General features: G+C 38.1%; 1 protein-coding gene across 15 annotated transcripts in view; it reads right to left on the bottom strand.

Annotated features, from left to right (window-relative positions):
• MAP2K5 (mitogen-activated protein kinase kinase 5) overlaps nt 1-27,988 on the bottom strand; it is a 263,833-nt gene that overhangs the window by 127,242 nt on the left and 108,603 nt on the right. For all 15 annotated transcript variants that reach the window (XM_042252082.2, XM_027971523.2, XM_042252077.1 and 12 more), the window contains one exon: nt 26,456-26,504. In XM_042252082.2, coding sequence (XP_042108016.1) covers nt 26,456-26,504 — 49 coding nt within the window. The remainder of the gene's footprint in view (nt 1-26,455; nt 26,505-27,988) is intronic.

Raw genomic sequence — 27,988 nt, 5'->3', positions numbered from 1 at the left:
CTGCTTATGTATACTCTAAATGGTATTTGCTACCTATAATTAAAACAATGAGAATTATGTAACTAGAGGGTTTCCAAGCTTGGCTGTGCATTTAAAAAAGAAATAAAACATTTTTGGTTCCACTTCAGATCTATGTATGTATGCTACGTCACTCCGGTTGTGTTTGACTCTTTGTGACCCCACGAACTGTAACCCACCAGGCTCCTCTGTCCACGGGATTTTCCAGGCAAGAATACTGCAGTGGGTTGCCATTTCCTTTTCCAATCTGTGTGTATATGTATGTGTATATACATATGTGTGTTGTCTGTGTGTTTATACCTCAGACCTACTGATTTAGAAATCAATCTGAAACAGTCTGGTCTTCATGTTAGCATTTAGAAAAGTCAACATAATGACCAAGTGGGCTTTATCCCAGGGATGCAAGGATTCTTCAATATCTGCAAATCAATCAATGTAATTCACCACATTAACAAATTGAAAAATAAAAACCATATGATTATCTCAATAGATGCAGAGAAGGCCTTTGACAAAATTCAACATCCATTTATGATAAAAACTCTCCAGAAAGCAGGAATAGAAGGAACATACCTCAACATAATAAAAGCTATATATGACCAACCCACAGCAAACATTATCCTCAATGGTGAAAAATTGAAAGCATTTCCCCTAAAGTCAGGAACAAGACAAGGCTGTCCACTTTCACCGCACATAGTTCTGGAAGTTTTGGCCACAGCAATCAGAGCAGAAAAAGAAATAAAAGGAATCCAAATTGGAAAAGAAGAAGTAAAACTCTCACTGTTTGCAGATGACATGATCCTCTACATGGAAAACCCTAAAGACTCCACCAGAAAATTACTAGAGCTCATCAATGAATATAGTAAAGTTGCAGGATATAAAATCAACACACAGAAATCCCTTGCATTCCTATACACGAATAATGAGAAAGTAGAAAAAGAAATTAAGGAAACAATTCCATTCACCATTGCAATGAAAAGAATAAAATACTTAGGAATATATCTACCTAAAGAAACTAAAGACCTATATATAGAAAACTATAAAACACTGATGAAAGAAATCAAAGAGGACACTAATAGATGGAGAAATATACCACGTTCATGGATCGGAAGAATCAATATCGTGAAAATGAGTATACTACCCAAAGCAATTTACAAATTCAATGCAATCCCTGTCAAGCTACCAGCCACATTTTTCACAGAACTAGAACAAATAATTTCAAGATTTGTATGGAAATACAAAAAACCTCGAATAGCCAAAGCAATCTTGAGAAAGAAGAATGGAACTGGAGGAATCAACTTGCCTGACTTCAGGCTCTACTACAAAGCCACAGTCATCAAAACAGTATGGTACTGGCACAAAGACAGACATATAGATCAATGGAACAAAATAGAAAGCCCAGAGATAAATCCACACACATATGGACACCTTATCTTTGACAAAGGAGGCAAGAATATACAATGGAGTAAAGACAATCTCTTTAACAAGTGGTGCTGGGAAAACTGGTCAACCACTTGTAAAAGAATGAAATAGATCACTTTCTAACACCGCACACAAAAATAAACTCAAAATGGATTAAAGATCTAAATGTAAGATCAGAAACTATAAAACTCCTAGAGGAGAACATAGGCAAAACACTCTCCAACATAAATCACAGCAGGATCCTCTATGATCCACCTCCCAGAATTTTGGAAATAAAAGCAAAAATAAACAAATGGGATCTAATTAAAATTAAAAGCTTCTGCACAACAAAGGAAAGTATAAGCAAGGTGAAAAGACAGCCTTCTGAATGGGAGAAAATAATAGCAAATGAAGCAACTGACAAACAACTAATCTCAAAAATATACAAGCAACTTCTGCAGCTCAATTCCAGAAAAATAAACGACCCAATCAAAAAATGGGCCAAAGAACTAAATAGACATTTCTCCAAAGAAGACATACGGATGGCTAACAAACACATGAAAAGATGCTCAACATCACTCATTATCAGAGAAATGCAAATCAAAACCACAATGAGGTACCACTTCACACCAGTCAGAATGGCTGCGATCCAAAAATCTGCAAGCAATAAATGCTGGAGAGGGTGTGGAGAAAAGGCAACCCTCCTACACTGTTGGTGGGAATGCAAACTAGTACAGCCACTATGGAGAACAGTGTGGAGATTCCTTAAAAAATTGCAAATAGAACTACCTTATGACACAGCAATCCCACTGCTGGGCATACACACCAAGGAAACCAGAATTGAAAGAGACACATGTACCCCAATGTTCATCGCAGCACTGTTTATAATAGCCAGGACATGGAAACAACCTAGATGTCCATCAGCAGATGAATGGATAAGAAAGCTGTGGTACATATACACAATGGAGTATTACTCAGCCGTTAAAAAGAATTCATTTGAATCAGTTCTGATGAGATGGATGAAACTGGAGCCAATTATACAGAGTGAAGTAAGCCAGAAAGAAAAACACCAATGCAGTATACTAACACATATATGTGGAATTTAGGAAGATGGCAATGACGACCCTGTATGCAAGACAGGAAAAAAGACACAGATGTGTATAACAGACTTTTGGACTCAGAGGGAGAGGGAGAGGGTGGGATGATTTGGGAGAATGGCATTCTAACATGTATACTATCATGTGAGAATTGAATCGCCAATCTATTTCTGACGCAGGGTGCAGCATGCTTGGGGCTGGTGCATGGGGATGACCCAGAGAGATGTTGTGGGGAGGGAGGTGGGAGGGGGGTTCATGTTTGGGGACGCATGTAAGAATTAAAGATTTTAAAATTTAAAAATAAATAAATAAATTAAAAATAAATAAATAAATTCCAACTCAAAACAAACAAAAAAAAAAGAAAAGTCAACATAACCTGCTATATTTCCTCCTGACTTAACTGCTGGCAAGTTCAGAATATCTGAAAAGAAATTTTATTGTTTAACTTTCCTTTTAAAATCAATTTTATTCATTAAAAATCAATTTTATTGCAGTCATTTTGAATATATAGTTTAATGAGTTTGACAAATGTATACCTCCATCTAAGTATACCACAAGCAAGATAGGAAACATTTATATCACCCCCCAAAATTCCCTGTGCCCTTTACAGTCGCTTCCATCCTGACCTCTGGCAACTGCTGATTAATTTCTTATTTTTAGGTGATTTTTTTCCTTTTCAATATGTATCATAAACCCTGTAATAATTTTGCTTTAAAAAGTCGATGATTAGTGTTTGGATAACACCTCTCTGTCACTAATATTTAAGGAAGTTATCTTGCACACAGTATCAACTAGGTCTTACTTTTTTGACCAATCTGACATTTTTGCTATAAATTGTAGTATTTAGACCACTCAAATTTAACGTAATTGGTGATATGGATGAGTTCAACTCTACTCTCTTACTATTTGTCTCATCTGTTCTTTGTTCCTTTCTTCTTCTGCCTTCTTCTGGATTAGTTTGGCTCTTTTTAGCATTCCACTGATCTCTACTATTGGCTTCTAAGCCAGAAGTTGGTAAGTTTTTCTGTAAAGGACTACATTTCAGGTGTTGAGGCCAATACTCAGTTTTGCCAACGTAGGGCAGAAGCAGTCACAGGCAATATGTAAATAAGTGAACATGGCTGTGCTCCGACAATCTTGGTTTACCAAAACAGGTAGTGAGCCGAATTTGACCTGTGGGCTAAAGTTTGCCAGCCCACTGGAAGGTTTGTTTTTTGTTTGACTGGCTGTTCTAGGGATTATAATGTTTCTTTAACATTTCAGAGTCTACTTTCAAATAATATTAGGGTATTTAATTGATAATGTAAGAATATTAGAACAGGTTGTTCCCATTTTTTCCCTCCCATCCTTTGTGATACTATTACTTAACTTTCCTCTACATGTCACAGAGGACATGCCACAATATAGTCTTTATTTTTGCTTTAAATAATCATCTTTTTAAAAAGTTTAAAAGAAAAGGCATTTTATATATCCACAGGTATATCATCCCTGGTACTATTTATTTCTTTGTGTAGACCTAACTATCAATGTGGTATCATTTTCCTTCTGCCTAAATAACTTCCTCTAACATTTTTTATAATGATCATCTATTGGCAATGGATTCTCTCTTCTTTGTTCGCCTTAAAAAGCCTTTATTTAACTCTTATTTTGGAAGAATATATTTACTGGACTTAGAATTCTGGATTTAAAGGATTTTCATTTCTTCAATATGTTAATGATGTGTTTCCATTGTCTTCTGGCTTGCATAGCTTCTGAAAAGAAGTCCGCTGTCATTCCCATTTTCTGTTCCAATCTTTAATGTATTACTTTTACTCTGAATATTTTAAAGATTAAAAAAAAAACCCCACTGGCTTTGAAGTTTTTATTTTGATATACTTTGGTATGGTCTTGTATATGACCTGGTTAAGTTTGCTAGGCTTCTCAGATCTCTGGATTTATGGGTTTCGTCAAATTTGGGAAGTTTGGGAAGCATTATTTCTTCAAATTATTTTTTGCTCCCTTTTCTTTTTCCTTTCCTTCTGAGACTTCACTTACACATATATCCTAGACTTTGTGATACTGTCTCAAAGGTCACTGAGTTGGTGCTCATTTTTTAAAAGTCTTTTTTTTCTTTGCAGTAATTTTAGATAATTTCTATGTTTCCAACATTGAGATTGCAAATTGTTTCTTATGCAATTTCTAACCTATTGTTAATTACACCAAGTGAAATTTTTACTTCAGGTGTTTTATTTTTCACATCTAGAAGTTCCCTTCGATTTTGTCTCCCACTTCTCTCCTCATAATGCTCATGTTTTCCTTGAAATCCTTGAGTATATTTATTAATATAATAACTGTTCTAAAGTCCTTGTCTGCTAATGGGAGAGTCCCATTTCTTTTTTTTTTCTTCAACAGAAAGAATTTAATATAGGAAATTTGCTACAAAATGAAACTAGGGTAATAATTTTAGGAAGCAGCTATTGTGTCCTCAGAGAGATTTCTGCTTCTATGTCAAAGGGATTTCCTAGGCAAGAATACTGGAGTGGGTTGCCATTTTCTTCTCTAGGGGATCTTCCTGACCCAGGGATCGAACCCACGTCTCCTGCATTGTGGGTGGATTATTTTTACCATTTTGCCACCAGGGAGGTCCAAGAACTCAGAAGAGCTCTAAAGAGTCAGTGTTCAGACCTCCGAGAAGAGGTCACTGCCCAGTTGCAGATCATATTTGTGAGGGAGCATATGGGGTTGGTTCTCCATGTGCTAAAAGAACCTAGGTGCTTGGGTCAGGACCCAATGCTCAGGTGATGCTGCGAGAGGTGCAGAAACCACTGGCTCTGATTCCCACCTCCGTCTCCCTCTACTGCCCCCTACTGGCAGAACCTAACAAAGGGCCACCAGTCCAAAGGTACTCTAAAATGTGATTTGGAGAGACCCAGCCTCTGCATGGCACCCCACTCCAGTACTTTTGCCTGGAAAATCCCATGGACGGAGGAGCTTGGTAGGCTGCAGTCCACAGGGTCGCTAGGAGTTGGACACAACTAAGCGACTTCACTTTCACTTTTCACTTTCATGCATTGGAGAAGGAAATGGCAACCCACTCCAGTGTTCTTGCCTGGAGAATCCCAGGGATGGGGGAGCCTGGTGGGCTGCCGTCTATAGGGTTGCACAGAGTTGGACACGGCTGAAGTGACTTAGCAGCAGCAGCAGCAGCCTCTGCATCACAGATGAGTGTGTGGAAAGAAAAGTGGATGGGGGTTGAATTACTGCAGATAAACAACTAGCAAGTCATTTACACAGTAGATTTGGGCTCTGCATGCAAAGCAGCCTCCAAGCTTTGATATTTGGATGTCTGTCTAGCATCTTCCCTCTAGATTTGATTGGCTTTTTCTTCCTTAGTAATTTATTTTTTTGCCTATTTTTAAAATTTAAGTAAAAAAATTTTTTTTTACAATGTTGTGTTGATTTCTGCCATGAGGTGAAATGAAGTGAAGTGAAGTTGCTCAGTCGTGTCTGACTCTTTGCAACCCTGTGGACTGTAGCCTACCAGGCTCCTCAATCCACGGAATTCTCCAGGCAGGAATACTGGAATGGATTGCCATTTCCTTCTCCAGGGGATCTTACTGACCCAGGGATCGAACCTGATCTCCTGTATTACAGGCAGACGTTTTACCGTCTGAGCCACGGCAAATCAGTCATAATTATACATACATTCCTCCCTCCATAGCCTCCCTCCCCTCTCCCTCATTCCACCCCTCCAGGTCATCACAGAGCACCAGACTGGGTTCCCTGTGCTACACAGCAGCTTCACACCAGCTATCCATCTTACACCTGATAATGTATACACAATGACGCTACTTTCCCCATTTATCCCACTCTCTCCTTCCCCTACTTCTTCCACAAGTCCATTCTCTCTATATCTCTGTCTCCAGTCCTTTCCTGCAAATAGGTTCATCAATCCCATTTTTCTAGATTCTATAAGTTAATATATGTATTAACATACTATATTTGTTTTTCTTTTTCTGACATTTCACTCTGTATAACTCTGGCTCTAGGTTCGTCCACCTCATTAGAGTCTCATTTCTATTGATTGATTATTTTTTTAGATATGGTCTTTCATTCACTATCAGAAGAAAAAAATTTTTTTTTCATGTACTGATTTTTATTTAGATGCCAGATATTTGCATTATGTTGTTGAGTGATTTTATTGTAATCCATTAAAGAGTGTGAAACTTGATACTGGCCGGTAGTTAACTTACTTGCAGAGAACCAATGTAGGAGACATGGGTTTGATCTCTGGATCAAGAAGATCCCCTGGAGAAGGAAATGGCAGCCCACTCAAGTATTCTTGCCTAGAAAATTCCATGGACAGAGAAGCCTGGTGAGCTACAGTCCATGGGCTGCAAAAAGTCAGACATGACTGAGTGACTTTCACTTTTCACCTCAAACTGTTAAACAGAACTGCATCGTAACTACTGATAATATACACAGGCTGACGACTGCTGCAGCTTCAGTATCTGTCACAGCCTCATTAAAAAGCCCACCTTACTGCGAAATCCCACTGAAGGAGCAGGAAAATATCATGACAGGAGACACATGTGATGGGATCACTGTCAGTTCTTCTGTGAACAGCACTAGTCTTTCTGGAAGAAGCCTGCCTTCAGGTAGAACTCATAGAATGAAATCTGCATCTGATCTAATGTATCAGATGATTCACATCTTGACTTTCTAGGGTTAGAGTCACTGTCATTACTGAGTCTACAGAGCAGTAGCTTCTAGTATATATAGTGTACGTTTCTCCCATTTATTGTATTTATTCGTTGATTCATTGAGCACCATTTCTTTGACAGGCGCTGCTAAACACACAGTCTCAGTTAACTTTTATAATAAATTTTGTCAATATAGGAAGATCAGATACACCTTTAATCTTATATGTCATGCACACACACACGCATACTCGCTCTGTCATACACATGCGCCCACGTGGGCGAATACACACACTTTCTGTGTCACCTCTGCTTTTTCTGAGAGGATCCGGCCAACAGGAATCTACACTGACTCCTATACAGCCTTATCTGTATAAAACAACTACGATTCTTCTAAAGTGAAAGAGGACAGGAAATACCTGATATCACAAATGGATAACCTTACGTTGAACCTTCATTTCACTTTATCCGACATAATGTGGACTTCGTGGCCAACACAAAGCAAACCTTAAATTAGGAAACACTAGAACGTGTTATTTTACGTATATTGCAAAGGAATTAGAGTTAATTTGGTTTTTACTAAAGGTTTATGGTTTACATTAGATGCAGCTTGTTATTTTTTAGTGGTATGAAAAGGACCGGCATATAATTTCAGATTCTACACATCTCATTTGTATTTTCTTTTAGAAAATGCCTCAGTTAAAATCAATGCTCTACTATTCATTTAAGCTCCTTTGCCTTCAATAAAACTAACTGATAAACCCTAATAATTAATGGCCTGATTAAACCAAAATGACTTACATCTGCCCTGATGATTGCCATTTATAACCAGTCACTTTAAAGACTCATCTTTTTTGTGCTTTGCTTACAGAAGAAAGGCTGTGATGCTTTTAAGCGCGCTGAATGAAAAGCTGCATGCTCTCAGTTGTTTGTTTTCCGTAACATGAAATTGCATTAAAATAAGCATAGTTACAACTGTCTTCTTAAAAGTAATGTTTCTGGCCTAATCTGTTGTGCTCTTGTTTATGGCTTGGAATGAAGTTGAAAACAAGCCAAAACAACAACAAAAATTATTTTAGTATTCCTGGAAGTATTCTTGAGAATTACAGAATTTGCCATGTTTTAAGTGAAAACATGGAAGAGATAAATTCATTGACTATATACTAGGTTTGTTGATGACTCAGATATAAGGTGGATTATTTTACTCAGATAAAGTGAAACTTAAATCAGAGGATTTAGTTAGCCTAAACCTGAATTTATGTGATGGAGTTTGAAGCAAATTCCAACATGAAAAGATTCCATTTGCTTCAAATTCCATCATATGAATTCAGATTTAGGCTAACTAAATAAATTCTTAGTTATTATAGCTTATTTATTTCAAAAAAGGATTTGAGGGTGCATGCGTATGAGAGAGTGAATACGTATGTGTGAGTATATGATATATAAGATTAAAGGTGTATCTGATCTTCCTATATTGACAAAAGTTGTCATAAAAATTAACTGAGACTGTGTGCTTAGCAGCGCCTGTCAAAGAACTGGTGCTCAATGAATCATCAAATAAACACAATAAATGGGAGAAACATACACTACATATACTGGAGGCTACTGCTCTGCAGACTCAGTAATGACAAGGACTCTTACCCTAGAAAGTCAAGATGCGAATCATCTGATATATTAAATCAGATGCAAATTCATTATATGAATTCTACCAGCTTTGTAAGATTCCACCCTACAAAAGCAGAGGCTGATACTTGGCCAAAAACTGAAGGAGACTTCCATGTAACTTCCTGAGCTCTTTCTCTGCACAGTTCCTTCCGCTCTAGGACTCTGCTCTATAAATTTCAGCCATTTCAGTCTTCTTGATTACCTCCAAGACTGGCTCATTTGAAGTGCTTAGAGGATTATTAGGGGCTTCCCAGGTGCCCACTAATGGAAAAGAATCCACTTGCCAATCCAGCAGTCTAGAGACTCAGGTTTGATCCCTGAGTCGGGAAGATTCCCTGGAGGAGCGCATGGCAACCCATTCCAGTATTCTTGCCTGGAGAACCCCAAGGACAGAGGAGCCTCGCGGGCTACACTACATAGGGTCGCAAAGAGTCAGACAGGACTAAAGCGACTGAGCATACACGCATGGAGAGGATTATTAGAACTATCAGGAAGCTGGGAAAATGGCAGAACTTACAAATAGGATACCAGTGTCATGCCACAGGTGGCTTTCTAGAAGAGCCTGTAACTAAATAAAAATCAGCCTCAAAGTGTCTTTTAAAATTAAATGTAAACTTACCATATAATCTTTGTGGTTGCATTCCTATTTTAACTTTAATAAAGTATGAAATATCAGTTAATTATTGACACTGATCATACAGCATGTATCAATGGAAAATGGTTATTTCTTTTCAAAACTGATATGCATTAGGTGATCTGATTCATTGTGATTACAAATATTTAAAGAAAGATACATACCACCCCAGGTAGTTACTCAAGAGAAATAAAAACACAGAACCAAATAAAGACTTGTGTACAAACAGTATCATTATTTGTAATAATCCCAAACTGGATACAATCCAAATATCACTCTACTAGTAAATGGATAAATTTCTAGAAACATACAAACTTCCAACATTGAATCATGAAGAGACAGAAAATTGAAAGAGACCAAATACTAGTAAGGAGATTGAATCAGTAATGTTTAAACTTCCTACAAACAAAAGACCAGAACCGGATGGCTTCACTACTGAATTCTATACCAAACAGTCAAAGAAAAATGAATACCAATTCTTCTCAAACTCTTCAGAAAAACAGCATAAGAGAGAACACTTCCAAACTCATTTTGTGATACCCTGATGCCAAAACCACACAAAAATATCTGACTATTCAAAGGAGAAATAAAAGACAGTTTCTTAAATAAACCGTGTTTGAAAAAAATGCACAGCCACACTTTAAAAAATGAAACTGGACCATTATCTTGCAACATACACAAAATTTCACTCAAAATGGATTAAAGACTTGCATATATGACCTGAAGGCATAAAAGCCCTTGAAGAAAGCAGAAGGGGTTAGTTCCTTGACATCAGTCTTCACAAAGATTTATTTTGGATTTGACATCAAAAGCAAAGGCAACAGGGACTTCCCTGATAGGCCCATAGTAAACAAAACGTCTTGGAACGCAGGGGACATGGGTTCAACTCTTGGTCTGGGAAGATTCCACATGCTGTGGTGCAGCTAAGCCTGTGTACACAACTGCTGAAGCCCGCACACCCTAGAACCTTTGCTCCAGAACAAGAGAAGCCACCACAAGGAGAAGCCTGTGTACCGCAAAAAGAGAGTAGTCCTTGCTCACTGCAACTAGAGGAAAAGCCATGTGCTGCAACAAAGACCCATAGCAGCCAAAAAATTGAGTAAAAATAAAAAAGCAAAGGCAACAAAGGCCAAAAAAAAAAAAAAAAACCCACACAAGTGGGACTACATCAAACCAAAAAGCTTTGCAGAGCAAGGGAAACCATCAACAAACTGGAAAAGCAACCAAATGAATAAGAGAAAATATTTGCAAATCATGTATCTGATTAAAGTCTGTCTATATGCACGTGTGCTCAGTTGTGTCCAACCGTTTGTGATCCTTCGGACCGTGGAGTCCGCCAGACTCCTCTATCCACGGGATTTTTCAGACAAGAACACTGGAATGGGTTGACAATTCTTCCTCCAGGCCATCTTTCTGATCCAGGGATCGAACTCCTGTCTCCTGTCTCTTGCACTGCAGGTGTATTCTTTGCCCTCTGAGCCATTGGGGAAGCCCCGTTTGATTAAGGGTTAACATCTAAAATACATAAAAGGTTCAGACAACCTAACAGAAAAAAAAAAAAAAGTCAACATGATTGAAAACCAGAGGGTCTGAACAGACATTTTTCTAAACAAGACATACAGATGGCCAACAGGTACACAAAAAGGTGCTCCACATCTCTACCCATCAGAGAAAAGCAAGCCTAAACCACAGTAAGATAACACCTCACATCTGCTCAGATGGCTATTATCAAAAAGACAAGAAATAACAATTGCTGGCAAGGATGTGGAGACAAGGGAACCCTGGTCACAGCTGATGGAAATGTAAACTGGTACATGGAAAATGGGCTTCGCTGGTGGCTCAGATGGTAGAGAATCTGCCTGAAGAGCAGAAGATGTGGGTTAGATCCCTGGGTCAGGAAGATCCTCTGGAGAAAGGAATGGCTACCTGCTCCAGTATTCTTTCTGGGAAATCCCATGGACAGAGGAGCCTGGTGGGCTACAGTCCATGGGGTCGCAAAGCGTAGGACAAAACTGAGTGACTAACACTTTCACTTTTACTATGGGAAACGGTATGGAGATTCCTCAAAGTATTACAAACAGAGCCACCATAATATCCACCAATTCTACCTCTGGGTATTCATTCAAAGGAAATAAAGCACTCACCCCAAAAGGTCTCTACACCCCCATGTTCACCACGCCATTACTTATAATAACTGAACAGGGAAACAACCTGAATGTTCATCAAAAAAGAAAATGTGGTACATACAGTGTGGTGTACATATGTACTAAATACAATGATGTATATATAATGAGATACTTTTTGGCCATAAAAACATGGTATCTTGTCATTTGAGACCACATGAATGGACCTCAAGGGCACTATGCTAACTGAAATAATCAGAAAAAGACAAATACCATGTGATCTCACTTATAAGCAGAATCTAAAAACAACAACAGCAAAACAAACTCATAGATACAGAGAACAGACTGGTATTTGCTGAGGGGAGGGGGGATTTGCGAGGAGGGCAAAATGAGTGAAGGGAGTCTAAAGTACAAACATCTGTTTTTAAAATAAGCATGTCACTGCTGCTGCTGCTGCTGCTAAGTTGCTTCAGTCGTGTCCGACTCTGTGCAACCCCATAGACGGCAGCCCACCAGGCTCCGCCATCCCTGGGATTCTCCAGGCAAGAACACTGGGGTGGGTTGCCATTTCCTTCTCCAATGCATGAAAGTGAAAAGTGGAAGTGAAGTCACTCAGTCGTGTCCGACTCTTAGCAACCCCATGGACTGTAGCCCACCAGGCTCCTCCGTCCATGGGAGTCTCCAGGCAAGAGTACTGGAGTGGGGTGCCATTGCCTTCTCCGATGTATGTCACAGGGATGTAATTTAATACACAGCAATTACATTTAATAATACTGTATTACACATTTTAAATTTGCTAAGAGAATAAACCATAAAAGTTCTCATCACAAGAAAAAAATTATCTATGTATGGTAGCAGATGTTAACTAGGCTTATTTTGGTGATCACTTCATAATATATACAAATATTAAATCATTATGTTGTACACCTGAAACTAATATAATGTATGTCAATTATACCTCAATTTTAAAAAGACATTTTTTAAAAAGGAATGAACTGCTGACATATCCATGCTACTAAATGTGTAAACCACAAAACGATTATGCTAAATCAAAGAAGTGAGATAGAAAAGACTTCACGTTATATAAATCTATTTATGTAAAATGTCTAAAAAAGGCAAATCGACAAGTTCAGAAAACAGGTTAGTGGTTTCTGGAGGTTGGGGCTAGGAACAGGAACTGAACGCAAATGGGCATGTGGCTTCTTCTTTGGGATGATGGGAGATGTTCTCAAACGGATTACAGTGATGGTAACACAATTCTCTATTTATTAAAAACCCTTCACACTTAAAATGGGTGAGTTCTATGATATGTAAGTTACATAACAACAAAGTGGTTTTAAAAATCAGCCCCAAAACACAATTATTTAACTTCTCCATAGTTTCCCAGGTGCTTTGTGATCCCTGTGGTCACCTTCTCACTCTATTTATAACAAATTATAAAACATGAGTTATTTACACTAATCATATACTACATATCAATGGTAAAATGGTTATTCCTTCTCAAAACTAACACATTCTAGAAGACCTGATTGTGATTATAAGCATTTTTTTAAAAAGATATTAAATTTTAAATGTTGCTTTTGTGTAGTTAAGATTATTTCCCAAAATGACTAAGGCTATATATACAAAATGTGAAAACAAATGGTCCAAACATGAAAATTTTGATCAACCAACCATAGCTGTTTCAATAACCTCTAGTACTCCTTTGACTGATTTTCAGGCTGGACTGACTCTTTTTTCTTTCCCCTTCACTGAATTGACCAAATTGACTGTGGAAATTGGTATCATGTTGAGACAAACCCATGTTGCCACCCATAACTGCCTCATGCAGGAAACGATATCCTATCCATGCTGCATCAATTAGCCATTAAACAACCCACATAAACAGCATCAAGCTGAAGCTCGATAATAAAGGCCCACAGGAGCATGTGCTTTCTGCAGCTCTTCACAAAAGGCTCCTCCGCCCACTGCCCAGCCCCCACCCACAGCACAACCAGGGGTCAGAGCGGGAGACAACCCTCCATAGGAAATGACTGGGTACTGAGGGGGCTGTTCAAAACAGATAAAATCCCTTTCTCAGAGCTACGACTGGAGTAACCCAATGCACTTTATATAGGGCTCTATACATCAATTTTAAGTTTAGTTTCAAAGAAAATCACTTTGCGTATATGACTCTATGCTTCCTCTTTTCAGAAAAGGAAATTCATGCAAACTGAGGATTCTCTTTTTGCTGTGATCTATTCATATCAGGTTCTGGTGATGCATCTGACTTCTGGTCCCTCCTGGTCTCCATTGTGTCTTATAGTTAAAATGTTTAGTTTGCTCTGTGCTTTCATGTGGAAGTCTCACTGAATGCTTTTAGAAACAGGCACCATGCAATCCTTAAGGAAACATGAGCTCAGTTTTAAAATACAGCATGTGGTTCTCTTGTGGGATGATAATGGAAGCAGAAATAAACTTCCCTTCAATTTTTTCCCTATATAAAGCAATTACAATATTTTGCTTGAATGCCACGAAACCACTCAGTTTACCAGGAGCTGGAGGACACATTACAGGTCTTCACTCCTAGTAAGCTCTCGTAACACTATGCCAGTGTGCTTCAGCAACCTTCTTTCATTATGTTATTATGTTTAATTGTCTTATGAAAAGACAACTAATATATCTATCTAGTTATTTCTTGGGGACTCCATTCTAATGAATGAGAACAGCAGGTACAATTAAATATAGACTATGATGACACTCTGCGTTACAAATGCATCTGTGCACAACAGGAACACACTTAAGAGAAAACCACAATGCGATATAAAAGGTATTCTAATCATTCCATCACACAGTAAAGGGTAGGCCATCCAAATATTCTTGGAAAAGCCTTAAATAAAATTAAGCAGCATAATTAGCCATCCTAAATGGAAGCTATTATCTAGAGTCTCATGATCCAGTCTGAATGGAAGCAACAAACATTGGTTTTCTCTCTTTATATATGATGAAGGCAGGAGAATGTGGCATTTATGACTAATACCAGAGCAAAAAGGCTTAGGCCTCTCAACTCTGCCTTCCTTTTAGTAGTAAGTAAAACATAGTGGATCTTAGATCCTACCCAGCAACATTCTCTGGTTGATGCATGGGAAATACCAGGTATGGAGGAACAGGTTCCCGGGAGTCAGAAGGGAACTATATTCTGCCCCCAGCTCTTAACTACCTACTTCCCACGAATCTAAGATACTTCAAGACATAAGATTCCTATGATTACAAAATCTTTTCTGTGAAGAAGGAAAGGAAGCAACAGAATACCACATAAATAAATTATAAGATACATTTTGATTATAGACTTGACTTGGAGTAGCATGTCCAGAAGACCAACTGTGGTAAATTATTCTAAAGCATAACAAAAATTAGGGCAGATTCTACTTCTCTGCTGCTGCTGCCGCTGCTGCTGCTAAGTCGCTTCAGTCCTGTCCGACTCTGTGCGACCCCATAGATGGCAGCCCACCAGGCTCCCCCGTCCCTGGGATTCTCCAGGCAAGAACACTGGAGTGGGTTGCCATTTCCTTCTCCAATGCATGAAAGCGAAAAGTGAAAGCAAAGTCGCTCAGTCATGTCCAACTCTTTGTGACCCCATGGACCGCAGCCTACCAGGCTCCTCCGTCCATGGGATTTTCCAGGCAAGAGTACTGGAGTGGGGTGCCATTGCCTTCTCTGATACTTCTCTGGCATTTGCTATATGCCAAGCACTGGGCTAAATGCATTTATCATCATATGTATTCTGCAGCTTATTTAATTCTCATCATAACCCTTGAGATAGGTCTATTATTAACCCCATTTTATAGGTGAGTAAATTGAGACTCAAGTTAGTGAAATTACTTGCTCAAAGCCATACAACTAGAGTTTACAATCCTAACTCTTAAACCCTAGCAAAGAGCATTATGTTTATGAGATCAATATCATCTGAATTTGTGGGCCAGGTTACTATCGCAGTTTTGGCCTTGAATAGCTGTGTTGATCTTTTTAGATTTTTTCACTTATCACATAAAGTAGATACAGGAGAGAAGATTGAGGAAGGTTCTAACTATTCTCTTGCTTAACCTCTTGCTGCTTGTCTTGATTAGTAGTAATTTGAACTATAACATAGCTATTATGTGTCAGACAGAGTGTTATGATCTCAAAGAGGTTAAAACTGATCCAAGGTCACATAGTTGAGTTGTATTAAGAAGTTGAAGCAGAAGTTAAATCTTGATCTGACCCTAAACCTAGAGCTACCAACCAATTATCACTTTTCTCCTGACTCAGTTATTTATCCTTTTTAAGCTTCAGTTTCTTCATCTGATAATAGGAAGACAATGACACCTTCCTTGCAAGGTTAAAACTGATACACACAAAAGATCTAATACAACAGTACAAATAAGGCACTCAAAAAATAATATCAGTAACAGTGATAATTACTGCATCCAATGGAGAAGAAATTTAATTCACCAACAGTGAAAGAACGGATTTAATTTCCACGGAGCTGATCACCTTAAATCACGCCTTTGGAGAAAGGGAGAGCCATGGAGGTTTAACCGCTCAACATTCTTGGCAGAATATTCTATCTTATTTTAGTAACAGAGAGGAGAACACAGGATGACTTCCAATTAAGCTACACTACAAAAAATTACAGGAGAAAAAAATTAATCCCAGAAAACTGTGATTCAATTTATTCACCTAACAAACATACATTGGCACACAATCAGTGTTACAAACGAACTGTGGCCTCCAACCCTCTACCAATAGGAACTACCTAGCATACAGCTGTTCTCCCTCTTCCTCTGAAGAAACCCTAAACTCATAGTTAGATTAAAAGACAAAGCTGTGATCAGGGCTTAGTCACTCAAACACGCAACAGCCCACAGAGGGCCTCATGTTGGCTTGTTGGACAGCGGCTCACCATTAAGGTGAGGAGCATATATTTGGGTGCCATAAAGAACTGTGAGTCAAACACACAACGACAACATAATCTACTTTAAATCACAATCCCCAGCCAGGCAGAAGCATTGTGCTGTTAAGTCGCTTCAGTTGTGTCCAACTCTGTGCAACCCCACAGATAGGAGCTCACCAGGCTCCCCCCGTCCCTGGGAGTCTCCAGGTAAGAACACTGGAGTGGGTTGCCATTTCCTTCTTAGGGTAGGTATTTACAGGAGACTAAATACCCTCTCAGACTATCTGTAATCCCTCCCTGTATTGAACATGACTTCTCTTCCCTAAGGTTTTCACTGATACTCATTTTCAGTAAGAAGGGAAAGTGGCTTGCATGACAATCTCCCTGGGTCCTCCCCTTCTTAGAAATGTCCTAAAAGGGATGGCTCTGTCTATGAGAAATCCCATCACAGATGCATGGGGGACAGAAAAACTAAGTCCACAATATCAGTCCTCTCTGATTAAGTATACCACCCCAACATAGACAATCATAGAACAACCACATATTCTTTCTTCTTATTATGCTTTTTGAGGTAATTGTAGACTCATATGCAGTTATAAATAAAAGAATACAGACATTCTGTATACCCTCTACCCATTTCCTCCCAACGGTGACATCTTGAAAATCTATAGTACAATATCACAAACGAGATACTGACACTGATGCCGTCAGGACACAGAATGTGCCCGTCACCACATCGTTTACAGCCACACCACCTCCTTCCTACCCCTGCATCCTCTCATTAGCCTCTAGAAACCACTAACCTACTCTCCATTTCTATAGTTTTGTCATTTCAAGAATTTTATAAAAATGGAGTCACGCAGTATGTAATCTTTTGTGACTAGGTTTTTTTTTACTCATCATCATTCTCTGGAGACTCATCCAGGTTGTGTATATCCAAAGCTCATACCTTTTTACTGCTGAGTAGTAGTACATGGTGTGAATGGAGCACAGCTTGGTTAACCATGCATTCATAAATGATGTCAGGGCTGTTTCCAGTTTTTGGCTGTTATGAACAAAGCTACTATAAATATTTGTGTACAGCTTCTTGTGTGAACATAAGTCTTCATTTCTCTGGGATAAATGCCCAGGAGTGCAAATGCTGGGTCATATGGTAGATTTTAAAGAAATGTCAAATTGTTTTCCAGCAGGGCTGCTTCGTTATACATTCCTATCAGCAATGTATTAGTGATCTAATTTCTCTGCATCCTTGCCAGCATTTGATGTCATCGCTATTTTTAAAATTTTAGCCATTCTGGCAGGTGTGTAGTAGTACCTTGCTGTGGCTTTAACTTGCATTGTCTTAACAGCTAATGATGCTGAAATCCTCTCCTGTACTTATTTGCCATTTGTATATCCTCTTCAGTGGAATGTTTCTTCAAATATTTTATTTTATATTGGGATTGTTTGCGGGGGTGCTGTTGAGTTTTGATAGTTTTTTATATAACCTAGACATACAATCTTTAAAAAAATACTTTTAAGTAATGCTATATGGGGTTTCCTGTTTTGAAAGTCATTACCAGAAATACAGAAATTTCTAGTGATTACTCAAGGGAAAGAGAATGAATGAGCAAACTGGGGAAGGAGGCTTAATTTTTAGAGATGCTCATTTGTGTGGCAAGTAACAGATATTTGCCAGGTTATGTATATCCAACATAAAACCAACAACCCAGAGTCATTGGACTAGTTTGTTTGCCTCAGTTAATGGGCTAAAGCTTTTTTTTTCCCTCCAAAAACACAAGTGCTCCTAAGTTACAATCTACTACATCACTGGCATATGATTAATGTATACATTTAAAGGATACTATTTAAAGGATTTGAATAGGAGCCTAGGTATAACTGTGCTCCCACCATGAGCACTTGCTTAACATAAACGCCTCCTTCCAGACACGTTTGATTAAGCAGTCACAAAGCCCAGGGAAGGAGCCCGTGCATGCCAGTCCTCTCATCATCACGTACTACAACATAAAACCAGCTGGGGATGGTTTCTTTTAAAATGTCTTGGGTTGTTCAAACTAGTCTTTTTAAAACCTGTGTTTGGTCCTCTAGATAGCAAAAATAAAACTCACCTATGGGTAAGCACCACCTGTGTAAAACTCTGCAAAAGAGGTTATGAAAATCTGTGTATGTTACATTTCTTCATACAATACTTAAAGTTAACCAGGTGAGTTTCCTATTGATAGTAATGTTTTCCAACAATCCTTTGCATAAAGAATCCAGCAAATCATCATTCCTAACTTTTTCCCATCACAATTCCCAACTTTTAAACACACTAAGGTATTCTTTTAACACTACCACCTTGACATCAAAGTTCATTTCCTCAGGAATTCAGAGATTTTACTTCTACCAGTTCATTCCTTTTCTTTCACTTAATAAGATATAATAAAACATAACTTGGAATATAACATAAATATTCTTATAACACTCTAAGGTTTAAAATTTACACCGATCTTACTTAAAAGGTATTAGCAAATATACATTCACCTGTCTACACTCTTCTATGTCATTAGCCTCCAATTCTCTTACACATTCCTCCCTTAAAAAGGGTGCCCTTGAGAGCGACCTTCGTGTACATTCTGGCGTCAACTTTTTGTGGATCTATAATTATTTCAAAATAAAAAGATTTAAAAAAAAGAATTCCTTTGTTTTCCACCTAAGTTGTGACTCTAAATGTCCTTTCTGTAACTTTTTGTTCATGATAATATTTTATTTTCCATATACTTTACAGTTTAAAAACTTTCTCCCCATAAAGAGTTTATCTTTTGATTTGATTCCATCAGTTTGATTTAAAAAGAACCATATTCTTAGATAAGCCACACTGCTTTAATTCTCAATTATTTGTTTGCATTTAAGCCTCTTTAGTTCTAAAATATTTATTTCCTAGAGTTTCCCATTTTGAAGGAACACAAAATAGTTTGTACACATTAAGTACTTAGAACAGGGCCTGGTACAGAGTAAGCGCCTAATTAATATTCATTATTGTTATTATTACTATTATTAAATTTTTCATAGAAAAATCTACTATCAGGGATTTTCATTTGTTTTTCTTACAAAGCAAAGGACTTGCTTTGTACCTTGTTAAGATATCATATTTCCTTCTGTTACAAAGCAAAGAATCCAGAATTTCCAGAATCCTGGTGCTTGTCAGAACCTGAATGATCATCCGGCCATTCTTTCATCATATATATGAGGAAACTGAGGCCTAGAGAGCAGGAGTCACCTGCTGTTCCAGGGTCACACAATGAGGCAATCGGTCAGCAGGACTGGATTGGGAATTTACATAAAACCTATTCCCTCTTAGAAATTGAACTTTTAAAACTGCCCAAGTCAGGCCAATTCAGTGGTGCACATTTGCAGTTCTTAAATAATATCTGAGGGGGGAAAAATGGGTTAACTAAGGAAAGAAAAATCTGTCAAATTTCCAGATGTTCCAAATTGTTGACCAAAGACAATAGCAACTTTCTTCTCTTTTCCCCTCTGCTCCCTTTCTTTTGCCACCCCCCCTCTTTCTGACATTGCAAACCGTGAGGGTTTCTATTTTTTTTTTTTCCAAGCTAGTGAGTTGCTAGACCAAACCTAGGTAGGATTTTTCAGGCATCACAAGATATGGTAATAAAGACAGAATCAACCAGACCCCTTGAAAAAATGGTCTGTCTCTTTAGGCAGGGAAACCTCTTTCTAAAGTAGAAATTCCACTGCACTGCTAAGAACTAAGAGAGTGCCTTTTTTCTCTTCCTTTTTTAAAGAAAGTTTGATTTACTGAGGTATTGGGTTGGTCCAATATAATTCACAGGAAAATTCATCCTCTTTAGATGTGTAAGTTTAAGTGTTCTAACAAACGTGTACAGTCATATAACCATCACCAAAATCAAGATATAGAACATTTGCAACATCTCCCCAACTCCTCACAGCTCTATAGTCAACTCTTCCTCTGCCCTTGGGCAACCACCAATGTGTTTTGCATCCTTATAGTTTTGCCTTTTCCAGAATGTCAAGGAAGTGGAATGACACAATAGGGAGCCCTTTGAGTCGGGCTTCTTTCACTTAGCATAAGGAAGTCAGGATGCATCTGTGTCACTGCGTGAATCAGCAGTTTCTTCCCTATTATTGTTGAGTAGTATTCCATGTAGGGATGTACTACAGTCTATTTATTCACCAGCTAAAAGACACTTAAGTCATTTCCAGTTTGGAGCTATTATACGTAAAGCCATATGGCATGGGACTGCCGAATCACTTTGGAGGTCATTATCAAACTGCTTTCCAAAGTGGCAGGACCATTTCATATTCCTACCAGCAATGTATGAGAGTCCAGTTGCTCTGTATTCTTTGTCAGCACTTGGCAGTACCAGTTTTTTCCTTAATTTTAAAGAAAGTCTCTCTTTTAGCAGGAAAAAAATGTGGCAGGAAACATTTTTATCACATTGAGCTATTGTTGAAAGTTGAAGCAACTTTAGCTCCTCTCTTCCTCTTAAAATTCCTAAGTAACCCACCAGGAAATTCTAACTATACATTTATACATATATTCAGAACCTGACCACTTCTCCACATCTTCACAACTGAGCCTCCATAGCTCACCTGGTTACTGTGACACTGCCTAACAGCTGATAGCACCCTCTATCATGTCCTCAGTGTGACACACCGACCTCCCTGCTGTTCCATGAACACATTATGCACATCCCACTGGTATCTTCAGCTCTGTTCTCCCATATACCTTCCTGGCTAGTAACTCTCTTCCTTTAAGCCTTTGCTTCAATCTCATCTCTGTGAGGCCTACCTGATGAACACTTCAACCCATCTTTTGCCTCCCCTAAGTTTGATCTACTTTTTCTTTGTATTAATAACTACTATCTAACATACTCTGTATTTATTTTTTTTATTTTGTGGATGGCTTCCCAACCTAGAATATAAGTTCCACGAGTGTCAGAATCTTTTGTTTTATGTAAATTAGTATATTCCAACTACACAGACAAGTGCCTTGAACATAGTTGAGATAAAAAGTTGCTCAATGAACAAACTAAAAACATTGGCTTTGGAGAAACAGGCATAGAGTACAGACTTATGGACATGGGGAAAGGGAAGGAGAGGGTGAGATGTATGGAGAGAGGAACATGGAAACATATATTATCATATGTAAAGTAGATAGCCAATGAATTCGCCGTATGGCTCAGGAAACTCAAACGGGCTTTGTATCAACCTAGAGGGGTGGGATGGGGAGGGAGATGGGAGTGAGGCTCAAGAGGGAGAGGACATATGTATATCCATGGCTGATTCATGTTGAGGTTTGACAGAAAACAGCAAAATTCTGTAAAGCAATTAACCTTCAATTAAAAATAATTTTTAAAAAATTGGCTTTGGTGTCTATGACACCACCAATTGGAAGATAAGTATTGAGGCCAGATTTATAAAAAGATAATAAGGGTAGAAAATAAAATTTCTAACATGTATATTGACACCATGAGACTTAGTTTCTCCAAACATAAATCTATTTGGGCAGCACTCACCTTCAGAGTAATACAACTATATATATATGAAATATGAAAAAGCTCTCCTATTAGAGAAAATTGATGAAACTAACCAGGATTGTATATACAAAAAATATCCTGGGACACCAACTATCTAGGCTTTATTCTTTCTATAAACTTCTCCATCTGTGTAAGACTGCCCCAGCCTGACTGCCAATTTTATTTTCTTAATCCAAGTTTTGTTCTCATTACCGTTCCATTTATATTTTCTATCCTCAGGGAAAGAGAGAGCAGTTACTGCCAGGGCATTCTCACATCTTCCAAAGAAATGGCACAGGTGTTAATCTTGTATTTATGTTTGATGTGGGTAATGATGGCTGTGACTGGAGCTGTAGGTTTATTAATATGCAGGGCTCTCACCTCATTAGTGGCGACGTATGTTTTGAAGTTAAGCTGCAATATTTGCTGTAATGTTGGATCTGGCCTAACAGACTTTCTCACTGTTCATTTTCTTTGTTTTTACTCAGTCAGTACACGCTATGCTTACAGGGCTCACACGAATGCTTTTTAACAAAGACAATTTTTTCCACAGTAGTTAATCTTGGTGGAAGTTTCAAACCGTTTTAATAATTATGTCTTCATGTGATATCACACGCTTTTCTTGAAGAAAAGATTTTCATAATTTTTGACCTAGTAATACCAAGTAGAATAAACTCTCTCCCTGGATTGATTTGGAAATGAGATAAGCTTATTAACAGGATAAAGTGGTTAATTCTAATAATAGTTATTATATAATTAAAACATACCTACACTATTAATATCTGGTAGTTTATAAAAACTTTCATATATATCACATCAACTAGATTGTGAAAAGAACAAAATAAACATCAGTAAAACCTGATTGAATATAATACATGATGATCCCCTATGAGTTGGTGGGATCTTATACACTTCAATTCCTAAAAAAATTTCCACTTTACACAATACACAAATAAACTGACCTGCACCAGACTAACAAGGCTCACAGGACGGAGGGGTGGTCTGTCACTGCTGTTCCTCAAGCTTCGTCCTGCTTTAGAGTCCTCATGGGGTTTTGCTCTATAGGAAAGGCTCAATTTTCAACAGCTTATCTGGAAGCCATTAGCTATCTTTTATAATATAAATTCCACAATATATTATATACTTCTATATGCATAATTTTTTTTAACAGTCACAAATCCAGGACCACTATACTTCAGGGAAGCCACTGAAATGTGAGAGACAGCTTGTCCTCTTACTGAATACATATCCATTTCTTAATCTTCTGAAACTTGTGTTCCTGAGTATAAGGATCCTGGCTTTCAGGGACAGGTACTCAGACAAGACAAAGGAAAGGAGGCTTAGCCCACTCATTAGTGTTTGTCTTTCCCTGTCTTCATTTCTCTCTGTCTTCTCACAGCGCTTGTACCAGGCTCCCCTACAGCCCCCGCCAGAGAAGGACCACTGTCTTTGATTTGACAGCATGAAACATATTCAGCTAGAACTCCCCTCACCATTCATTTCGAGAAAGCAAAAACAAGGATATGTGCTTTTAAGAAGGTACAGCAATAAGCCTGTACAGCATAAGTGTATAAAAAAAGGATATTACCTATTTAATTGCCTTAGCTGAACTTAAAAGCTCTGATCTTTAATTGCCTGATTGAACTGATCTAGAAAGCTACAATTTTTTAATCAAGGAGAAAATTAAATAGCTTTTTGGTAAATATAAAGGCATCTTTAATCTTATTTTTATGAAATCCAAGTTATTAAATATGGACAAAACCTCTAAAATATTAAGTTAACAACTACTCAATCTAGAGTAAATTTCTCATTACAAAGCTTTACAAAAGTCTCCGGGGACACTTGGCTTCTTCCACTCTGCAATAAAAAACATGTACTTTTAAATCCAGAAGGTAAAATTTCCACAAATAACAAGGAAAACTCAAAAGCTAAACATACATATTTAAAAAGGTAAACTATGACAGCACACTGTTTCTATACCTGAGTACCCATAATTACTGGGGAATAACTGTCTATCTGCACTGTAATTCATCAGTCTTTGCATCGAGAGAGACACAGACGCACATTCACTTACTGGTACTTAAATTTAACACTGAATATATACACATTACTATATATAAAACAGATAACCAACAAGAAACTACTCTATAGCACAGGGAACTATACTCAATATTTTGTAATAACCTATAAGGGAAAAGAATCTGTATATCTTTGTACAAATCTGTGTGTATTTGTGTAAAATCTGTGTATGAATGAATCATCTTGCTGTATCCTACACAACATCGTATACCTGAACATTGAACACAACACACTGGATACCTGAACACAACATCGTAAATCAACTGTACTTCAGTTAAATAAATTTTAAAAATGGAAATTTCTTGAGAGGGTTAGTTGGCCCACTACCAAAATCCCCACTCAGCCTCTCCCCGATAACCTTAACCCAGAATCAGTGGCATCTCACAGTGGTTACTCTCTGTGAGAACTGGACTGGCGAGCGCAGACTGAAAAGAGAAGTACAGGCTTAGGATTCCTTTTTGAAACCTCTATGACCCCAACTGGTCAAACCACTAACGCCTTCATACGCCACTGATCAAAGAACCCTTCTCAGCCCAAACTGCATCCAGAGCTGGGGAGAAGGACCTACCTGCCTCTGAAAGGCTCTGGTCAGCCACACTTGCCCACAGTGACTATAGGGTGGTTGTACGCGACTCTAACCAACATTTCAGTCTTTATTTTTAGATCCAGACATAAATCCATTAGAAATATCTATCAAGACACCATTTCAAACGAAAAATTCCACTATTCCTCCAGACAAAAAGTGAAGCTAAAACCAATGGTTTTAAAGAAGAAAAACAAAGATGACTGCAGAATCATTGAATAGCATTTCCCTATTTACTATAGTTCTTAGTGCTACTAAGAGTCCTCATAGAAAGTTATTGTTAGTGAGAATTCCCTGTACGCCAGAATTATGTTGTATGCCCGGAGTACAGGATGAGCCTAAGGGTCACTTTAATAATAACATTTGCATTTCCATGGCAAAGGCCTTTAAATGAAGATTCTGCTGCTGAGCATTGATGACTTCCTTGAGTTCCTTTGTCAGAAGGATAGCAGATGTTCATAAAAATCAATAAAACGACAAGAACTGACCACTATGCTAACTCCTATTAAAACGGTTATAACCACTTTACGGGTTGGCAAGTGTGGGGCAGTAGGAGTGCAGGGGAGGAATGTAAGTCATATTACAGTAAAGACTGTTCTCTTTTAATCCCGGGGGAGAAAATGCTCCACTTTTTCTCACCCACCAGATGTATTCACATGTTTATTTATTCCCAGGAAGAATAATACTGACACATTTAGTTAACTCTCTCTACATATAACTTTTGTACCAACTATATACTCAGAAATAGAGTGGACTGGCTTTACAGAAAAACTTGGTTTATGATTCCATTTAATCAGCATAAACACCTTCAAGAACTGAACTGAAAGTTTTGCATGTCAGTATCTACATACCCTCTTCAAAAGAGGAAGGAGAATTTAAAACAAAAATTTGGAATCACTAGGATATTAAAACTACAACCACAATCACAACAAAAAACCCTTAGTGACAGATGTGATGCTACAGCTGAAGGCATCAGTTGTTTTCTCTCTCATAGCTTATACCTTAAAAACAAACAAAACTTCCCTTAATCACATCTAATGTGTATGCTGTTTCCTCCTCCAAATGTGCACAGAGCTAGGCTGAACAGATGTGTAAACTTAAACAGTAGTTACTAACATTAGGCCAACTTGCAGTTGCTTTTTTATAGTCTGTTTCTCACTTAATAATTTGCTCCAAATGAATTCAGACATTTTGGGAATATTAACAAGTGCAAAAGGAGGTTCCTTTTGCAACATTCACATTCACCAGTTACCTGGTAATTCTTTTCATGCATTCTGTTAATAGGCTTAGGAGACTGATTGCTGATGCATTCACCAATTCCTTAACGTTCGCTTTCAAGGTCTGTGAAGCTGCCTCTTAAGAAACAGTGCATGAGGGTGCTTGAAATGTTAACAAAAGGAAGGGATACAACTGCTAGAAAGTGAAGGTTTTTCATTAACTAGAGTTAAGAAAAATAAGATCCTGTCATTTCCAAATACTGTGAAATACCATTTTATGTGTTTCGTTAACATTATTCACAAAAATAGAATACCAAGTATGTAATCTACATCAGAGCTGGTAAGGAATAAAATTTTTTAAAAGTAACATTTATGAAGGAGCCATCTTACTATCAAATGTATCACCTGGCTTAAATATGAGGTCATCTAATTCACTTTAAAAATCAAGGTTTCCAGAGAGCTCCCCACCCTACCCCCAAATAAGTCAGAGCTTATGAGCTCAGTACATACCTCTATGTAAAATCTTTAAACTCCACAAATAAGTAAGGCCTTTAACAACCTAAATTTAAGAAAGAGAAAATGGGTCAATGATGGTTTTTATGAGGAAATTTCCACATTTAAACACATAATCATATCAACCATAATTTCTTCCTTCAAAAGTCTGTTAACCAACAAGCATTTATTGAACACCTTCCATGCCGGGCACTGTGGGGATACTGAATGTACAAGCCACAGGTTCCTTCATTTAATAAGCTCACAATGTTCTAAGGATAAGGTATGAAAGAAATGAGTATGTGTGCGCATGAAGTGACGTGGAAGTCCAGTTACACCAAAGTTCTCAGTGGTAGTATGCGGGGGGGTCGGGGGGGGAAGGACAGGGACAGGAAAAAGGGACAAAGATTCTCACTTATTTTTTATACTTCTGCATATGAAAAAAAATTAAGTCATGACATTTATGACCAAGGAGAGACATTCCTTTTCAAATTTACTTTTTTTTTTTTCCTGGAAGGGGGCCCTCACTTGAGCATGCCTGCAATCTAATCTCAGACTTCTTCTTTTTTTTTTTTAAATTTTTATTTTTACTTTACAATACTGTATTGGTTCTGCCATAAATTGACATGAATCCGCCACAGGTGTACATGAGTTCCCAATCCTGAACCTCCCTTCCACCCCATATCATCTCTCTGGATCATCCCCATTGCACCAGCCCCAAATTTACTTTTAATTGAAGGATAATTGCTTTTACAGTATTGTGTTGGTTTCTGCCAAACATCAACATGAATCAGCCATAGGTATACCTATGTCCCCTCCCTCTTGAGTCTCCCTCCCACCAAGGAGAGACATTTTTAAAAACTTAACTAATGAAGGCAATGGATGAAGTAAAAGCTGCTTCCCCTGACAATAGTCAGGAGGGCTTTATTGAAGTGCCAGGCTCTGAGCAACAGATTCCACTGATGTGAGGAAAAGCGGAAAAAGCATTCAGGCCAAGGTAAAAATATATGATCCGAGTGTTGGTGCAGTGTAGTTTTCAAAAACATCGAGGTCATGAATGACAGAGAAACACTGAGACACTGTTCTAGATTAACAGAGACTGAAGAGACATGGCAACTATTATAATGTATATCCTAGACTGGGTGCTGGACCAGAAAACTTTTTCTTTTGGTCTATAAAGGGTATTATTATTAGACAACTGGCAAAACCTGAATCAGGACTGTTGATTAGGTAATAATGATGTATCAGTGCTAATTTTCTGATTTTGTTCAGTATATAGAGGTGATATAAGACAATACACTTGTTCTTAAGAAAAATACACCTAGAGTAGTTAGGAGTAAAAGGTCATGATATGTACAGCTTATTCTCAAATGTTTCAGGAAAATAATCTATATAGGGGCCTCCCTGGTGGTCCAGTGGTTAAGAATTCACCTATCAATGCAGGGGACACAGATTCAACGCCTGGTCTCGGAAGATCCCACGTGCTGCAAGACAACTAAGCCTGTGCGCCAAGTTGTGCGCCCATGTGTCCCAACTACTGAAGCCCGTGCA

The sequence above is a fragment of the Ovis aries genome, chromosome 7, assembly GCF_016772045.2.
Source record: "Ovis aries strain OAR_USU_Benz2616 breed Rambouillet chromosome 7, ARS-UI_Ramb_v3.0, whole genome shotgun sequence".
Taxonomy (NCBI): Eukaryota; Metazoa; Chordata; class Mammalia; order Artiodactyla; family Bovidae; genus Ovis; species Ovis aries.
Note: the sequence above shows the minus strand (reverse complement) of the source record. Positions and strands in the feature narration are given on the sequence as shown.